This window comes from Epinephelus lanceolatus, chromosome 1, assembly GCF_041903045.1.
Source record: "Epinephelus lanceolatus isolate andai-2023 chromosome 1, ASM4190304v1, whole genome shotgun sequence".
In the NCBI taxonomy this organism is placed as follows: domain Eukaryota; kingdom Metazoa; phylum Chordata; class Actinopteri; order Perciformes; family Serranidae; genus Epinephelus; species Epinephelus lanceolatus.
Window position 1 is genome coordinate 27,000,672 of NC_135734.1, and position 18,303 is coordinate 27,018,974.

Below are 18,303 nucleotides of genomic sequence, written 5' to 3' on the forward strand. Positions count from 1 at the left end.
TTTTGTGAAATTTGCTGAAGTCACACAGTTTTCCTCGCAGGAAAGTGACAGGTTCAGATCTGTCTTCTTTTATTGTAGCTATTGTGGAAAAAAAGTCAGGCGTGACACAGACTGTGACAACATCTCTGATGACCACAGGTAGGACAGTTTATTCATTTGAAGAAAAAAAAAATACCTTGATAGCACCGTTAATGTGGTCTGTAGGATCTGTAGTGGTCGCAATTGTTGCTATCCTCACCAGCTACCCACCGGCGTACAGCTTGACATCGGCGTGGCGCTGATTGGCTAATCGCTAGACTCACCCCCACCCCCGGCGTTCATTGGTCCGTCCATGTTTGGAGGAGATAAATCGCAAATTCATTGCAGCATGCCAGACCAGAGATGCAAGCCTACTCAGTTGAGTGGGCGGGGTCTATGGTCTGGAACCAGGCTACATATTTGTTGTACTGCTACAGCATGTGCACTGACATAGATTATTTTCTTAAATAAAGTGAATTCTGACTGTAAAATTAGAGAGACGCCGTAGAACGACTTACATCAGAATCAGAATGATGTTCACTGGCTAACCATGGTCACACATTCAATGACCATAATTAGTGCTCAGGATATGAAAATGAATGAATTAATGAATAAATCTTTATTATTGTGTCATGCAATCAGCTATGCCCAGCTCGCATGGGCTTATAAGACACCATAAATTCAGAGCTAGCCCTGATCAGGGTCCAGCAAACATAAATTTCTATAACTTACTAATATGAGTTAGTTATTAGTAATAATATTATCACTAATAACTAATAACTAGCCAAATGTGTTATTTTAAAAGTTTTAAAAGTTTGTTTTTTTTTTATTCACCATTCTTCACATTTACTCTTCTGTAACTCCTGTAAAATTAGAATTTCCAATTTCATGTGACTTCATCTAATTGCAAATCATGTGTTTTTCTGAGTATCATGATTATTTTGAAATGTAATGTTGTTTATTCAGCAGGTCAGACTGTTGGTACACCAAGTGACATTGGTAGTTCTTTCTCTCCTTCAATAACATCAGTGCCACCACAGACAGGTCATACAATTACTCATGTTCTCAATAATTTACAAAGACTTTTGTCAAAAAAATGTTGAGATATTTGTCATTTTAATGTTCATGTTTTGTGTGTCCTATTACAGGTCTAACCCTCCCTGCTGCAGGTACTCTGACCCCTGCTGACACAACTCTCATGAAACCAGCTTCTGGTGATGAAACAGGTAAACCAGAAACAGGAAGGGTGTTTATATGCACCCACAGACTGATGAGCTGTTTGAGGTATACTGCAGGGAGAGAGGTACTGTAGGGACCTCTGGTGGATCAACATGAGAACACAGGATCAACACCAGCAAGCACTGAAAAGTCATCTGTGACAGTCCTGAATGTATATTAACAACAACAAAAATTAGTAGGCCTGCTTAATCTTTTGGTATTAATACTGATTTGATGTTTAAAGAAATAATTAAGTGACCTTCTTGTGACACAAGAGCACCACTCTAGCACCACCCTCAGAATAAGCTTCATGATTGACAGTGGTAAATCCCAGAGTTTGAAAATTACTGTTTCTCAGGTTCACCAGCAGGACTCAAGGTGTTTAGCCTTGCTGTAACTATATGTGCTGTTCACCAGCGTGGTGGTTGCATGGACCTTTATGTTAACACTGTAGGCAGGCATGTGTTAATGTCCTTTTTTTTTTTTACTGCAGTGTCACTGATATTGGTGATTGGAGCAGTTGTGACTGTGGGGGTTCTCTTGCCTGGATTGGCTCTTCTCTTTACTCAAAGCAGGACTGGTAAGAATTGAGTTCACCAGAGTTACTGAGTTTTCAGTCTAAATTCTGAAGCTATAATAGCTGCAAATATTTAATGTGGTTTCATATTTCTTTTCTTGTCCTTTCTTTTCCAGAAAAAAGTGTTTCCAAGAGGTGAGAAATCTTGGTTTCTAAACTATTAATAAGTAAACTAGAGTGAGAACCAGTACGCATCTTCTGTTCCATCAATGCACCAGTTTACAGTAATAGTTTCAGACATTTATTTTGCCAGCTGCTGAGGACAACCACAATCCTCTTTTGACTGTGTCTGAGCTGCTCCACTGGTACAGTTGCGGATCAAGTGCCTTGCTCAGGGGCATATAGACATTTGACAACAAGGTTCTTTGAGGGACCATTAAAAAAATCAAAGCAGCAGTGATAATTCTGCTCAGAGAACTAAAACCCTTAAGCACATTGAAAACATAAATGATATAGCATACATATTTGGATATCACACTAGATCCTTGTTAAATTAAAAAACTGACAAAACTTGAGGAGATTGGGACGATAGAGGACGCTGCAGCAGTAAGTAGGTGTTGACATGAAGGAACCAGCAGAGTAATAGAGACATCTGTAAGGGAAGGATCATTGCATATTACCACAGCAGAGATTCATACTTTTCAGTCACATCATTTAAATGTTTTAGGGGAATAATAAAGTATATTTATGGTGAAATGTGTACTAAGCCTTTGCTTTCTTCTGTAATGAAAACACACTCTTCACAAAACCTGCTTTTTCTATTTTTTTCTATTCAGACCGAAAACAATCGTCACTGGTTTGCTGGATGGTTTTGATGAAACCTACAGTATCGTCACCTATGAATGTTCCTCTGGTGAGCTGCTTTTCTCTTCCTGAATAAAGTAAAAGGCTCATAGACATGTTGATCAGCCACTGGGTGGTGCAGGTTCTGCTAAGATGCTTGTAAGAGGCCAGAGTTTAAACAGGTATAACATGACATTACAGTACACTTGTGATAATTTGCATTCTCAGATGTAGAATAAAAAGTATGATAAACACTTTAATGAATGCATAATGCTGGCAAACATTTACTTTATTTCACTGAGTTAAGTCATGTGTGTTTCTTTGTCTTCACAGAGTGACGACAGCAGCACCTCTGATACATCAGCCCTGACAGACACAGTGTGCAGCACTCCAAAGTCAATATGAAATCCAAACAATGTTTTTCTTGCATCTTTTTGCTTTGCTTTTTTATGCACGGGTTAACTGATGTTTATCTACATAACTTTCTCAGAGAGCAGACATTATGGTGAAATGGCTCAGTCCAACTTTGAAACTTTGAATAGTTGAAGTGACAGAAACAGAAGTCAGGTCAGTAGATAACATGTTTCATGTGTCACAATGCTTTATGTGATATAAACATGTACCATAGATACAGTGTATTTTCTGTGCATTACCTTTGTAAACAACATGAATTCAAACTGATAATAAAGCGCTGATGCACTAAGATGAAGTGTTTATGGAAAATCATCAACATCAACATCATCCTGGGGGACAGCATGTCCATGCAGTTGGACAAATACATGAAATCCAGTTTTAATACCACTCAGGACAACGTGTAGATCCCAACATCTAAACTGGTCACAAGATGTTTCTTTTTTTTGTTTTTTTGAGCCAACACACTCTCTCCAAGATAGCTCCTTCATTAGAGTTTCACATGAAAGGCCTGTTTCACTCAGTTCCGAAAAGTATAAAACGGCTCCCTGTGGTTAATGTGAGATGAAACTGCCAACACTGAAACCACTAACCTATTAAACTCAATATTAAACTTGAAGTAAGCTCACTAACTCTACAGTGTGTACTTGTAGTTACTGACTATGACCCCTCAGTTACCATGGTGATGTCTCCCTCTTAAAGGAATAACACAGTGTTACTTAGTTTATCTTTCTTTGTTTAACAGGTCACAGTCTACAGCAACAGTGATGGTTTCCTCCTCTGTGACCAACATCACTCTGATCTGCTGCCTGAACTCTGATGGCGTTGGTTACATACGGCCTTTTAAAACCTCTCAGTGCTGTTGTAGTTTCCTCTGTGTGTGACTGCAGAGTTTGCCATTACAAACCCTGAACCGCCACTAAAGTTTATTAAGTCTTTTTACACCAACCACATAATCTTCTTTAAAGCGTGTAACATTTAAACACAGATGTATGGATCAGATAATGTGTCCTAAAGAACTCTAAAGAACTAAATCAATCAGGTCATGTGTTCTGTGTTAGCAAGTAATGTTAATTTTACAGCCAAAATGACCAATACGTTATTTTCAAATAAGTTTTTTCTTTTTACTGTATCTGGTTCTGATAAAACTGTTGTTTGTCTGTATTATGAAATTATTCTTGAATTACTATCTCTGATGCACCTGTGTGAAACTCTTTTGCAAAACTCTTCAATCAGCAACCAGTCCTCATCCATCTATAAAGATGCCACCTTTGTGTTGCTAATTGCAAGCATGAATCAAATACCGCTTTTTGTGCTAGTCATGGGCTGGCTTGGCTTGGCTTGGCTTGGCTTGGCTTGGTTTGGTTTGGTTTGGTTTTGGCAGGCAGCTCAGCACAGCAGGGTTTGCAACTCATTACAGCAGAGCTACCTTCTTTGAAGGTGTGTCTTGAACTGATGACACCTTTACCAACCCATATAAATACATATTCTATATTTTCAGTGAGTCACCAGTCACAATTAAAAATCAGAACAGTACGGGATCAGGAGAAGTCCTGCCAGTTTAGAAAAAGCAAAACAAACAAAAACAAAAGACAATTAGAAATCAAACGAAACTTAAGTTTTTATGAAGCAGTTAGTCAACACTGTGGTAAAGGTGAACTAAATACACAATGCCACACATACTGGGTCTCATAAAGCTATTTGTGTGTGTGTGTTTCTGTGGCCTGTGACTTCTGGCACGCGCTGTGGTTTTTCTGAGAGCAACGTCTGCTAAATGACACTTTAGTACATCATAGTGCTGTAGTCAGGCACAAGTCTATTCGTGAAAGGATTATTGGACATCAGCATCATTCAGCTTCATCATGGCTGGACACCTGCTGTTAGTCGCCCTCATGTGTAAGTTAAAACTCTTGTCTGTTTCTACCATTGTATTAGTGGCAGATTGATAATGATCTCAGCTTGTTATGTATTGGTATCAGCATGATTTATTAAACTTTTACATCAGGCTGAAAGAAATACAACATTAAAATCAATGGTTAACTATTTACTGTTACATCTTCTCTTACTATTACAACTTGTTTAACACATTTTCTTCTCCAATAGATTCATTTTCTGAGAAGAAAGCACAAGGTCAGCCCCTGCATTTAATATTATAGTTTTCATGGGCAGTTAGGATGTACAGCACCTTTTCTCTGTTTTCTGGTCTGTACATTTAATCACAGCCGCTCATTGAGAATTTTCTCAGTCTTAATGTGATATAACATGTGTGTATATTTAATTTTCAGCTCTTCTTCCACCTAAACTGACGGTGAATCCAGCGGTGATCACAGAGACAGAAACAGTCACACTGAACTGTCAGACTCCATCATCTGTTTCTGTGTCTCAGTGTTATTTTCATATTGAAAGAGGAAAACCAGGCAAAGTCTTCTCATGTCTGAAGACACTGACAGGGACTGAGCTGCTGGAGATGACACACCAGAGTTCACCTGCTGAGGTTAAAGTGACATGTTTTTATCTCTACGGTTCTTCATCTCCTGACAGTGACGTTTCCTCCATCATCATCAGAAGTGAGTGAACCCTGCTGCTATGGACTAATGTTATTATGTCTTGCTACATTATCAGCACAAACAGAAAAGTGCCTTTTGACATCAAGCCTTCAAAATACATGTTAGAAGATTTTCAGTGGGCATCCTCTACCATTATGAATTTATCATTAGAAAAAAATGGTTATTTAATCCAACACATATGCTTATATTTTCAGCATCTCTTCCACCTAAACTGACAGTGAATTCAGTGGTGATCAACGACACAGACTCAGTCACACTGAACTGTCAGCCTCCATCAACTGTTTCTGTGTCTCAGTGTCATTTCTACACTGTAAATGGAGGAACAGCCAAAGTCCTCTCATGTCTACAAACACTGACAGCTACTGAGCTGCTGAAGATGGCACATCAAAATTCACCTGCCAGGATTCAAGTGACGTGTTTGTACACTGTAAAGATTGGAGAGTTTAACTATCCATCTCCACACAGTGACAGGTCCTCCATCACCATACACAGTGAGTGACTGTTTCTCTCATCTACAGATATTATTATATCTGCATGTAGTATCAGCATGAGAAAAGTGCCCAGGTATATTTTGTTAGGTGTGAATTTGTTTTTAGGTGTTACAGACTAAATAAAGAAACTAAGATTGACAACCACCATTTTCCATTAAAATGCCACTCAGGGTGAAGTTGATACAGTTATGGCTCTTGTGATTTTTCATTTCTTTCTTTTTTTTTCAAACTTTTTTGCCTGTTCAAAATAAAAACTAAATCTAATAAAATGAAATTAGTGGGAAATAAAATTATGTTAGAATATTTGTATCTTGCAGGAAATTGACAAGTTCAGATCTGTCTTCTTTTATTGTAGATATTGTGGAAAAAGAGTCAAGTGTGACACAGATTGTGCCGACATCTCTGATGACCACAGGTAGGACAGTTTATACATTTAAATTAAATACATTAATATATACATGTAATTAAATACATTAAAAAGTTTTCTTACTGTGCAGATGTTAGACCACAGTGTTAAAATAAAATAAAGTTGCTTCAGCACATGACAGCAACGGGCTTTATACCTGTAGTACAAAGGAAGACACTCTGTGGTTTTGATGTTAAAGTGTTCCGTGCCTTCTCCTATGAATCTAGGATCTGGTGATGAAACAGCAAGCAGATTTAAGATTCTTATTATCACATAAAAGTACAAACATGCATTATTGTGGATGCTTCAAAAATGTTTGTGGCTGTGCACTTAGGTTGGAGTGTCAGCACGGCTGGCATTAAAGAAGTCTCTAACCCTGCAACCCCTCAGGAAACACTTTCATGTCAATTTCAATTCAATCAATCAATTTTATTTATAAAGCCCAATATCACAAATCACAGTTTGCCTCACAGGGCTTTACAGCATCCCTCTGTCCTTATGACCCTCACAGCGGATAAGGAAAAACTCCCCAAAAAACCCTTTAACGGGGAAAAAAATGTTAGAAACCTCAGGAAGAGCAACTGAGCAGGGATCCCTCTTCCAGGACTGACAGACGTGCAATAGATGTCATACAGAACAGATCAACATGATAAATTAACAGTAATCCGGATGACACAATGAGACAGGAAGAGAGACAGAGAGAGAGAGAGAGAGAGAGAGAGAGAGAGAGAGAGAGAGACAGACAGAGAGAGATGCAGGACAGACGGTAATGACAGTAGCTTACAACAACATTAATGCAAGTAATAATATTATAATTATAATTCTGGCTACTGTGGTACAATATGTTTAAAGTATATATTAATATCTGACAGTATACATATGTGACAATGATCATATGTGTATAATAACAGTAGAAGTATGAGTAATGATAACAGCAGCAGCAGGAGGCATCTGGCAGGACCACAGCAGCAGCACAACCACACACGTCACACTATTCAGGCACCGCTGTGATAGAAGTTAACCTGTGAGACAGTGGAGCACAAAGGCTCCGGAGAAGAAGCCGAGTTAGTGACATCCAGAATGGCCGAGTCAGCAAGATGTAATAATAGGACATGAGAGAAGGAGAGAAGGTGCCTGGTGTATTATAGGGGCCCTCTGGCAGACTAGGCCTAAGTCAGCCTAACTAGGGGCTGGTCCAAGGCAAGCCTGAGCCAGCCCTAACTATAAGCTTTATCAGTGTTTGTTATTCATTCATTCATTTTCTAACCGCTTCATCCTCTTGAGGGTTGAGGGGGGGGCTGGAGCCTATCCCAGCTGACATCGGGCAAGAGGCAGGGTACACCCTGGACAGGTCGCCAGACTATCGCAGGGCTGACACATAGAGACAAACAACCATTCATGCTCACATTCACACCTACGGACCAATTAACCTAATCCCCAATCTGCATGTCTTTGGACTGTGGGAGAAAGCCGGAGTGCCCGGAGAGAACCCACGCTGACACGGGGAGAACATGCAAACTCCGCACAGAAGGGCTCCCACACCCGGGATCGAACCGTCAACCCTCTTGCTGTGAGGCGAGAGTGCTAACCACCACACCACCGTGCTGCCCGTGTTTGTTTGTTATTGTGTTGTATAAAATTATTTAAATTCTTTACCACTTGAATTCAGTGATCTAATTATGTTTCTAACCTAATTTACCTAATAACTTTATATCAGTTACAAAGCAATACTGGGTTTGCCATATTATATGTGCACTGGTGGTGTTGTTTAAAAGCCTCCATGACTCTCTTCCTGCTTTTTTCTTAATGTCATGAGAAACATAGCGGATTCTTATTTGTGGCTTCTATTGTTTCAAAGCAGGAATGTGGAGGTTTGTAGCAGTTGTGACTGGTTGTGGAGTAACTGTGGGGGTCGTTGTGCTGGTTTCTGCAATGCTCTGCAAAAGAAGAACTGGTGAGAACTGTGTTGTTGTGTTCGTCTGAGAAAGTCAGAAACTGTTTTTTACATGGATGGTAGCACATAGTGTTCTCTAGCTTTCTTAAAAACAGTTTGTCTCTGTATTTATGCTCCATAAGTTGCATTTCACGGTCTTTGCATCTTAGGATTTACACCATTTGAGAGGGTTAAACATCTACTCAAAAGATATGAGCACCAAAAAAGCTACATCTTCAGTCAGAAACACTGGTCACGGAATTTTCAATTTAAGGCACATGCTTAATAGATTTAGTTTAGTTAAATCAACAATACCAACAGTTTGCAGGTGGGGAGGAATTTGGTGAAAGGAGTATTAACAGCAAACATCACTGGCATGAATTTACAGCAGGACATCAGTGAGAATTGTCAGGTTCTAATGGCTGTGCTGATACAGCCTGAGCCACTGATGGTGAAGCATGAAACAGATCACAGCATTTAGTTAAATGCAAGTGCAGCTTCAGTTCTCTGTCTTAACTAACACTATTCTTCCTCTGGGTTAAGATTGGCCACATAGTTGTTCTACACACAAATTCTGGCTTGGTTCTTGCAAGTCATTTGCAATTTCCTCATAATAGTTAGAGTACAGTGCCTGTGCCCACTTTGACATTTGTTCAGTTAAACAGTTGTACTAAATTAACAAGTGAGGAAACCATCAGCTTATGCAGACCTAAGACACAAGCCCTGCATCTCAAACTAAAATAAAAACCCAGTGCTTGTGGGAAACCACCACTGCACTGTGACAAAAATAACCTCTTTCGCTAAGGTCTAACACTCTTCCACATGTGAGCAAAATGCTGTATGACAAGAGATGGAAGTGTTCTACACCCATCTCTCTACACCCTCCACCCTCATATGGGGACTTGACCCCCATAGGAGCAGCCAATGTGGATATGCTTGAAGACACATCACCTGTGATGTCCAAGCACTGATTGGCAACACGTGTCTGTAGAAGTTGATACCTGCATGGTTATCTGCATGGCACTTCCTTAAGAGGCTGATGGAGTCGTGGTAGCTTCCAGCTGCCGTGGCTTTGCCAGTCGGCTTGCACAGCTATTGTCACACGTGATATCTGACCTCGTCGGAGGAAATGGCAGGTGTGCTTCCCAGCTGGTCGCTATACCACCAGGCCGAAGTTTGTCTTATGCGTATTGCTGGCAGCACTCTCTAATGCACACAGCCGTAGTCCCTTTGTGGAATTTGACCCAGTCAGAGAACGCCGGTGGACGTGATTAAACCATGGGTAATTCCCCCTCAGCGTGCACACATGGGCAGTTGGAACCTGGTCTCCTGCATGACTGTTTTTTATCCAGCCAGCTTGATAGATTGTCAGTGGACAATCTATCAAGCCGCACTCTTTTCACTCTCTTCAGGATGGTGAAGCAGGGTTGAGTGGGCATTCATTGTTGTGCCCTGTCAGAGCCTTAACAGTGTACTTTCATCGGTCATGTGCCCAGAGGACAACAACCAACTCTTAGTATGTTACAAACTACACTGTCTTGGCAGTCAGTCACCAAGGCAAGGCTCTCCTCTTGGGCTGTGAATGCAGTCCAAAAGATGTACGTTGTATGAGAGGTGCAGGCCGGCCGGCTCCAGCAGGATTGTGCATTCTAGAGTCAATCTCATGAAAGATGGCTTGACATGCAGTGCCTCTGGGATCACGGCTCTTGTAAAAAGAAGAACAAGAATGCAGTGCTGTCCTGTGGCATAGGCACTGTAGGAGAATGCTAAGGGCAACGTCATCCATACGGGGTGCCACAATTGCGGAAAAAAAATAAATAAATAAAAATCAAAATTTTTATCTATCTTTTACTATTTTTTACTTCACTGTTACTACTAGTATTTTTAAATATACATAAGGCCACAACAACATAATTACACAACAAAGCCTACTAAATATTACAAAGGCCTTTATTTCTAGGTTCCTGCTGCCCCTCAAGCCCCCCTTCCCAGCTCCTTACACTTTACCTGCTCTCTGGGAGAGATGGGGGAGTTATCCGATGTCACATGAACCTCAAAACTCGCTGTATCGTTATCATGCTCCTGGGGCACTTAATGTGCTACGGGCTGCCACTGCAAGTTAGCCTTTCAACCTGACAGACTAACTGAGTGGCCTCTCACCCATTTGCAGCTGTCCTTATTGCCTAACTGGGCCAGCTAAGCCTCGATGGCATATTGCGCCTAGGTCATGGATAGGTGCAGAGATAGTCTTGACATGATAGACAACAGAAGGTTACATGTGTAACTTAGTTTCTCTGAAAGGAGGGACAATCAGTGTGTGGCCACCACAGGTGATGTGTGTTAAGAGTATCCATATCAGCCTGTGGGGGTCTTAACAATAAAATGCTACACTTTGTGGGAAACAGTCATTTTGCTTTGTGTGTCTTTCTCAGTAGCAGGTTCTGGGGAAGTGAAAAGGCAGGAGCCTCAAAATGAGAATGTAAGCCTAACATGAAGGTCAACATAAAATATATTTGCTCTGTATATCAATAGATGCTAAAGTCAGTTTCTTTCTTTTCCCAGTTTGAAACATACCATTTGTACGCCACCATCGCTGAGGAGCCAGCAGCATCAGACCTGAAGGGGATAACGTACAGCACAGTGCAGAAACACTGACACTGTTTTACACTGTGTAGAGAAAGAGAGGAAATGTTACTGAAATGTAAAACTTGGGTTTGAAGTTGACTGGTATAATGTAGAGTAAAGGTACTATAATGTATTTGTCTCAGATCAACAAAACTTTTACCAAACATTTACAAGTTTTACTGCTGGATTAAAGTTTCAAGTTGAGGTTTACGATGTACAAAGCACAGCATGGGCTCCAAACAACATGTCAATTTTTCAGTATGAGATTGAAAATGTATTTAGTTTTGCTCTTATATTGTGTAACTAAAGTGGAATTTCACTCCTTATTGTAACTTCTGTTTTGTTTTCTAATGATTTTCTCATTAATGGTGATATTTTTTGTATCTGGATATTTTTTTCTGAGCCTTCTGTGACTATGTATTATGAATAAATGTACATGAATGTACAACTTACTGCTATGCTTATTTGTTAGCACACAGCCTTCCAGTAATACCATACTTACTATATATTTCATATTTTTACTAAGTCACCAGTTACAAAGTACGGGATGTAATACAAAAAAAGACAATTCAGTATTGCAGTGGGTCATTTTGCACAATTTTGCCAACAAAAATTGTAAATTTGTGGAAATTGATGGAAGCCAAGATGAATATAAAGTTGGTCTGTAGTGTCAGTGATGAAAAATAAGAGAGCTCTTGACAGAAACATGGTCGATAATGGCTCAGTGGGCCCTGTTGTATTTTTATTTGACAACAACAAGACTGTAAATGCACTGGGGGAGGTACAGATGAAAATAATTGGTTCGACATTTGTATGAGAAAAAAAAAATTAAGAGCTATCGATGAAAATCAACAAAGCCCCCTTGGCTCATTTGCATACACTGCTGAGATGGTCCCTAACTTCAGTTCCTCATTTTACCATCTTCTGTCAAGTTCAGCACAGCCACATTATGTCCGTTATTAAAGTAAAAAAAAATCTGAATTATTTCATGTCTCTCAAAAGTGCAATATCTGTGCATATCTGAATGATATATTTGTATATCTGTTTACACAACAAGTGTGTGCAGGTGTTTCAAAAATGTAAAATCCTGCATTAAATACCTACTGTAGCCTAAGTTTTCCATCTTAAGTCTAACTGAAGTTGTTTGGCTTTACTTTTGCACAAGTCAGCAGAAGTCCTGCCAGTTTAGAAAAAGCAACAAGTAAAACAAACAAAAGCAAAAGACAATTAGAAATCAAATGAAACTTAGGTTTCTATGAAGCAGTTAGTCAACACTGTGGTAAAGGTGAACTAAATACACAATGCCACACATACTGGGTCTCATAAAGCTATTTGTGTGTGTGTGTGTGTGTGTGTGTGTGTGTGTGTGTGTGTGTGTGTGTGTGTGTGTGTGTGTTTCTGTGGCCTGTGACCTCTGATGCTCGCTGCGGTTTTCTTGAGAGCAACGTCTGCTAAATGACACTTTAGTACATCATAGTGCTGTAGTCAGGCACAAGTCTAGTCTTGAAAGGATTATTGGACATCAGCATCATTCAGCTTCATCATGGCTGGACACCTGCTGTTAGTCGCCCTCATGTGTAAGTTAAAACTCTTGTCTGTTTCTACCATTGTATTAGTGGCAGATTGATAATGATCTCAGCTTGTTATGTATTGGTATCAGCATGATTTATTAAACTTTTACATCAGGCTGAAAGAAATACAATATTAAAATCAATGGTTAACTCTTTACTGTTACATCTTCTCTTACTATTACAACTTAACACATTAACACATTTTCTTCTCCAACAGATTCATTTTCTGAGAAGAAAGCACAAGGTCAGCCCCTGCATTTAATATTATAGTTTTCATGGGCAGTTAGGATGTACAGCACCTTTTCTCTGTTTTCTGGTCTGTACATTTAATCACAGTCGCTCATTGAGAATTTTCTCAGTATTAATGTGATATAACGTGTGTATATTTAATTTTCAGCTCTTCTTCTGCCTATACTGACAGTGAATCCAGCGGTGATCACAGAGACAGAAACAGTCACACTGAACTGTCAGACTCCATCATCTGTTTCTGTGTCTCAGTGTTATTTTCATATTGGAAGAGGAAAACCAGGCAAAGTCTTCTCATGTCTGAAGACACTGACAGGAACTGAGCTGCTGGAGATGACACACCAGAGTTCACCTGCTGAGGTTAAAGTGACATGTTTTTATCTCCACCGTTCTTCATCTCCTGACAGTGATGTTTCCTCCATCATCATCAGAAGTGAGTGAACTCTGCTGCTGTGGACTAATGTTATTATGTCTTGCTACAGCATCAGCACAAACAGAAAAGTGCCTTTTGATATCAAGCCTTCAAAATACATGTTAGAAGATTTTCAGTGGGCATCCTTCACCATTATGAATTTATCATTAGAAAAAATAGTTACTTTATCCAATTGTTGTATTTTCCAGCATCTCTTCCTCCTAAACTGACAGTGAATTCAGTGGTGATCAACGACATAGACTCAGTCACACTGAACTGTCAGCCTCCATCAACTGTTTCTGTGTCTCAGTGTCATTTCTACACTGTAAATGGAGGAACAGCCAAAGTCCTCTCATGTCTACAAACACTGACAGCTACTGAGCTGCTGGAGATGGCACATCAGAGTTTACCTGCCAAGATTCAAGTGACGTGTTTTTACACTGTAAAGATTGGAGAGTTAAACTATCCGTCTCCATACAGTGACAGGTCCTCCATCACCATACACAGTGAGTGACTGCTTATTCCATCTACAGATATTATCATATTTTAATTCAGCAAAAAAGTGGCATGGTGAAGTGTTTTAGGTGTGAATTTGTTTTTAGGTGTTACAGATTAAATCAACGAGTGAAACACTGATTGACAACCTCATTTCCCATTAAAACACCACCTGGGGGTGAAGCCAGTACAGATATGCTTTTTGTTAGTTTATTTACAACATTTGTATCGTGAGCAATGATATATGTGATTTCACACTGTTACTTTAATGTATATCATATTACAAACTCACATTAAATGACACACAGAATTATTGTTTTGGTTAATTGTTACACATGATGTCAGCACTGTTTGAAATTACAAACCCATTTTTAAGAGCACTTGATAACAGAATAGCACAGGTAGGACAGTTTATACTTAAAAAAAGAATCCATATAATTATCACACATCACTCACTTTATTTGTTATTTTGAAAGTTTTCAAAGTGTTAACTTAAATTTATATAACTTACAAATATTAGTTAGTTATTAGTTATTAACCAAATCTGTTATTTTAAAAGTTTCAAAAGTTGTTTTATTCACCAGTCTTCACATTTACTCTTCTGTAACTCCTGTAAAATTAGAATTTCCAATTTCATGTGACTTCATCTAATTGCAAATCATGTGTTTTTCTGAGTATCATGATTATTTTGAAATGCAATTTTGTTTATTCAGCAGGTCAGACTGTTGGTACACCAAGTGACACTGGTGGTTCTTTCTCTACTTTAATGACATCAGTGCCACCAGAAACAGCTGATATAATTACTCATGTTCTCAGTAATTTACAAAAACTAGTCAAAAAAAATGTTGAGATATTTGTCATTTTAATGTTCATGTTCTGTGTGTCCTATTACAGGTCTAACCCTCCCTGCTGCAGGTACTCTGACCCCTGCTGACACAACTCTCATGAAACCAGCTTCTGGTGATGAAACAGGTAAACCAGAAACAGGAAGGGTGTTTATATGCACCCACAGACTGATGAGCTGTTTGAGGTATACTGCAGGGAGAGAGGTACTGTAGGGACCTCTGGTGGATCAACATGAGAACACAGGATCAACACCAGCAAGCACTGAAAAGTCATCTGTGACAGACCTGAAAGTATATTAACAACAATAAAAATCAATAGGCCTGCTTAATTTTTTTGATATTAATACTGATTTGATGTTTACAGAAATAATTAAGTGAACTTCTTGTGACACAAGAGCACCACTGTAGCACCACCCTCAGAATAAGCTTCATGATTGACAGTGGTAAATCCCAGAGTTTGAAAATTACTGTTTCTCAGGTTCACCAGCAGGACTCAAGGTGTTTAGCCTTGCTGTAACTATATGTGCTGTTCACCAGCGTGGTGGTTGCATGACCTTTATGTTAACACTGTAGGCAGGCATGTGTTAATGTCCTTTTTTTTTACTGCAGCGTCACTGATATTGGTGATTGGAGCAGTTGTGACTGTGGGGGTTCTCTTGCCTGGATTGGCTCTTCTCTTTACTCAAAGCAGGACTGGTAAGAATTGAGCTCACCAGAGTTACTGAGATTTCAGTCTAAATTCTGAAGCTATAATAGCTGCAAATATTTAATGTGGTTTCATATTTCTTTTCTTGTCCTTTCTTTTCTAGAAAAAAGTGTTTCCAAGAGGTGAGAAATCTTGGTTTCTAAACTATTAATAAGTAAACTAGAGTGAGAACCAGTACGCATCTTCTGTTCCATCAATGCACCAGTTTACAGTAATAGTTTCAGACATTTATTTTGCCAGCTGCTGAGGACAACCACAATCCTCTTTTGACTGTGTCTGAGCTGCTCCACTGGTACAGTTGCAGATCAAGTGCCTTGCTCAGCGGCTCAGACATTTGACAACAAGGTTCTTTGAGGAACCATCAAGAAAATCAAAGCGGCAGAGATAATTCTGCTCAGAGAACTAAAACCCTTAAGCATATTGAAAACATAAATGATATAGCATACATATTTGGATATCACACCATGGATTCTTGTTAAATTAAAAAACTGTAAGGGAAGGATCATTGCATATTATCACAGCAGAGATTCACACTTTTCAGTCACATCATGCTTGACACACTCTGTCACACCTTTTTTTCCTATTTTTTTCTATTCAGACCGAAAACAATCGTCACTGGTTTGCTGGATGGTTTTGATGAAACCTACAGTATCGTCACCTATGAATGTTCCTCTGGTGAGCTGCTTTTCTCTTCCTGAATAAAGTATAAAGCTCACAGACATGTTGATCAGCCACTTGGTGGTGCAGGTTCTGCTAAGATGCTTGTAAGAGGCCAGAGTTTAAACAGGTATAACATTACATTACAGTACATTTGTGATAATTTGCATCATCACATGTAGAATAAAAAGTATGATGTCATTATTTTGACAGGACAGACACTAAACTCTTATGAATGCATAATGCTGGCAAACATTTACTTTATTTCACTGAGGTCAGTTAAGTCATGTGTGTTTCTTTGTCTTCACAGAGTGACGACAGCAGCACCTCTGATACATCAGCCCTGACAGACACAGTGTGCAGCACTCTAAACATATGAAATCCAAACATTGTTTTTCTTGCAACATTTTTTACTTCGCTTTCTGATGCACAGATTAATTGATATTTATATACAAAATGATCTTAAAGAGTAGACATTATGTGAAATGGCGCAATTTTGAATTATTGAATCGATAGAAACAGAAGTCAGGTCAGTAGATAACATGTTTCATGTTTCACAATGCTTTATATGATAAAAACATGCTATAGATATTACAATGTATTATTGTACATTATCTCTGTTAACAACATTCAAGTGATAATAAAGCTCTGATGCACTAAGATTAAGTGTTTATGGCAAATCATTAACATCAACATAATCCTGGGGGACAGCATGTCCATACAGTTGGACAAATATACAGTACAGGCCAAAAGTTTGGACACACCTTCTCATTCAATGCGTTTTCTTTATTTTCATGACTATTTACATTGTAGATTCTCACTGAAGGCATCAAAACTATGAATGAACACATGTGGACTTATGTACTTAACAAAAAAAGGTGAAATAACTGAAAACATGTTTTATATTCTAGTTTCTTCAAAATAGCCACCCTTTGCTCTGATTACTGCTTTGCACACTCTTGGCATTCTCTCCATGAGCTTCAAGAGGTAGTCACCTGAAATGGTTTTCCAACAGTCTTGAAGGAGTTCCCAGAGGTGTTTAGCACTTGTTGGCCCCTTTGCCTTCACTCTGCGGTCCAGCTCACCCCAAACCATCTCGATTGGGTTCAGGTCCGGTGACTGTGGAGGCCAGGTCATCTGCCGCAGCACTCCATCACTCTCCTTCTTGGTCAAATAGCCCTTACACAGCCTGGAGGTGTGTTTGGGGTCATTGTCCTGTTGAAAAATAAATGATCGTCCAACTAAACGCAAACCGGATGGGATGGCATGTCGCTGCAGGATGCTGTGGTAGCCATGCTGGTTCAGTGTGCCTTCAATTTTGAATAAATCCCCAACAGTGTCACCAGCAAAACACCCCCACACCATCACACCTCCTCCTCCATGCTTCACAGTGGGAACCAGGCATGTGGAATCCATCCGTTCACCTTTTCTGCGTCTCACAAAGACACGGCGGTTGGAACCAAAGATCTCAAATTTGGACTCATCAGACCAAAGCACAGATTTCCACTGGTCTAATGTCCATTCCTTGTGTTTCTTGGCCCAAACAAATCTCTTCTGCTTGTTGCCTCTCCTTAGCAGTGGTTTCCTAGCAGCTACTCTTAACAGTTGTTCTAGAGATGGGTCTGCTGCTAGAACTCTGTGTGGCATTCATCTGGTCTCTGATCTGAGCTGCTGTTAACTTGCGATTTCTGAGGCTGGTGACTCGGATGAACTTATCCTCAGAAGCAGAGGTGACTCTTGGTCTTCCTTTCCTGGGTCGGTCTTCATGTGTGCCAGTTTCGTTGTAGCGCTTGATAGTTTTTGCGACTCCACTTGGGGACACATTTAAAGTTTTTGCAATTTTCCGGACTGACTGACCTTCATTTCTTAAAGTAATGATGGCCACTCGTTTTTCTTTAGTTAGCTGATTGGTTCTTGCCATAATATGAATTTTAACAGTTGTCCAATAGGGCTGTCGGCTGTGTATTAACCTGACTTCTGCACAACACAACTGATGGTCCCAACCCCATTGATAAAGCAAGAAATTCCACTAATTAACCCTGATAAGGCACACCTGTGAAGTGGAAACCATTTCAGGTGACTACCTCTTGAAGCTCATGGAGAGAATGCCAAGAGTGTGCAAAGCAGTAATCAGAGCAAAGGGTGGCTATTTTGAAGAAACTAGAATATAAAACATGTTTTCAGTTATTTCACCTTTTTTTGTTAAGTACATAAGTCCACATGTGTTCATTCATAGTTTTGATGCCTTCAGTGAGAATCTACAATGTAAATAGTCATGAAAATAAAGAAAACGCATTGAATGAGAAGGTGTGTCCAAACTTTTGGCCTGTACTGTATATAAA

General features: G+C 39.5%; 1 protein-coding gene and 1 long non-coding RNA gene across 7 annotated transcripts in view; both read left to right on the forward strand.

Annotated features, from left to right (window-relative positions):
- LOC117256950 (uncharacterized) overlaps positions 1-16,595 on the forward strand; it is a 34,544-nt gene extending 17,949 nt beyond the window's left edge. Inside the window, exons 11-14 of one of the 6 annotated variants that reach the window (XM_078168515.1) lie at positions 8,330-8,425; positions 15,408-15,426; positions 15,903-15,979; positions 16,272-16,595. In XM_078168515.1, the coding sequence (XP_078024641.1) occupies positions 8,330-8,425; positions 15,408-15,426; positions 15,903-15,979; positions 16,272-16,276 (197 nt within the window). In that variant the 3' untranslated portion in view covers positions 16,277-16,595. Of the gene's footprint in view, positions 1-8,329; positions 8,426-10,836; positions 10,884-10,966; positions 11,438-15,407; positions 15,427-15,902; positions 15,980-16,271 lie in introns of those variants that run through there. The other 5 variants (XM_078168502.1, XM_078168512.1, XM_078168507.1 and 2 more) reach the window with 5 other exon arrangements.
- LOC117256767 (uncharacterized) lies at positions 1,765-3,299 on the forward strand. The gene is made up of 4 exons (XR_004501664.2): positions 1,765-1,816; positions 1,930-1,948; positions 2,590-2,666; positions 2,930-3,299. It is a non-coding gene; the product is annotated as an uncharacterized LOC117256767 (long non-coding RNA).
- Positions 16,596-18,303: the final 1,708 nt, after the last annotated feature.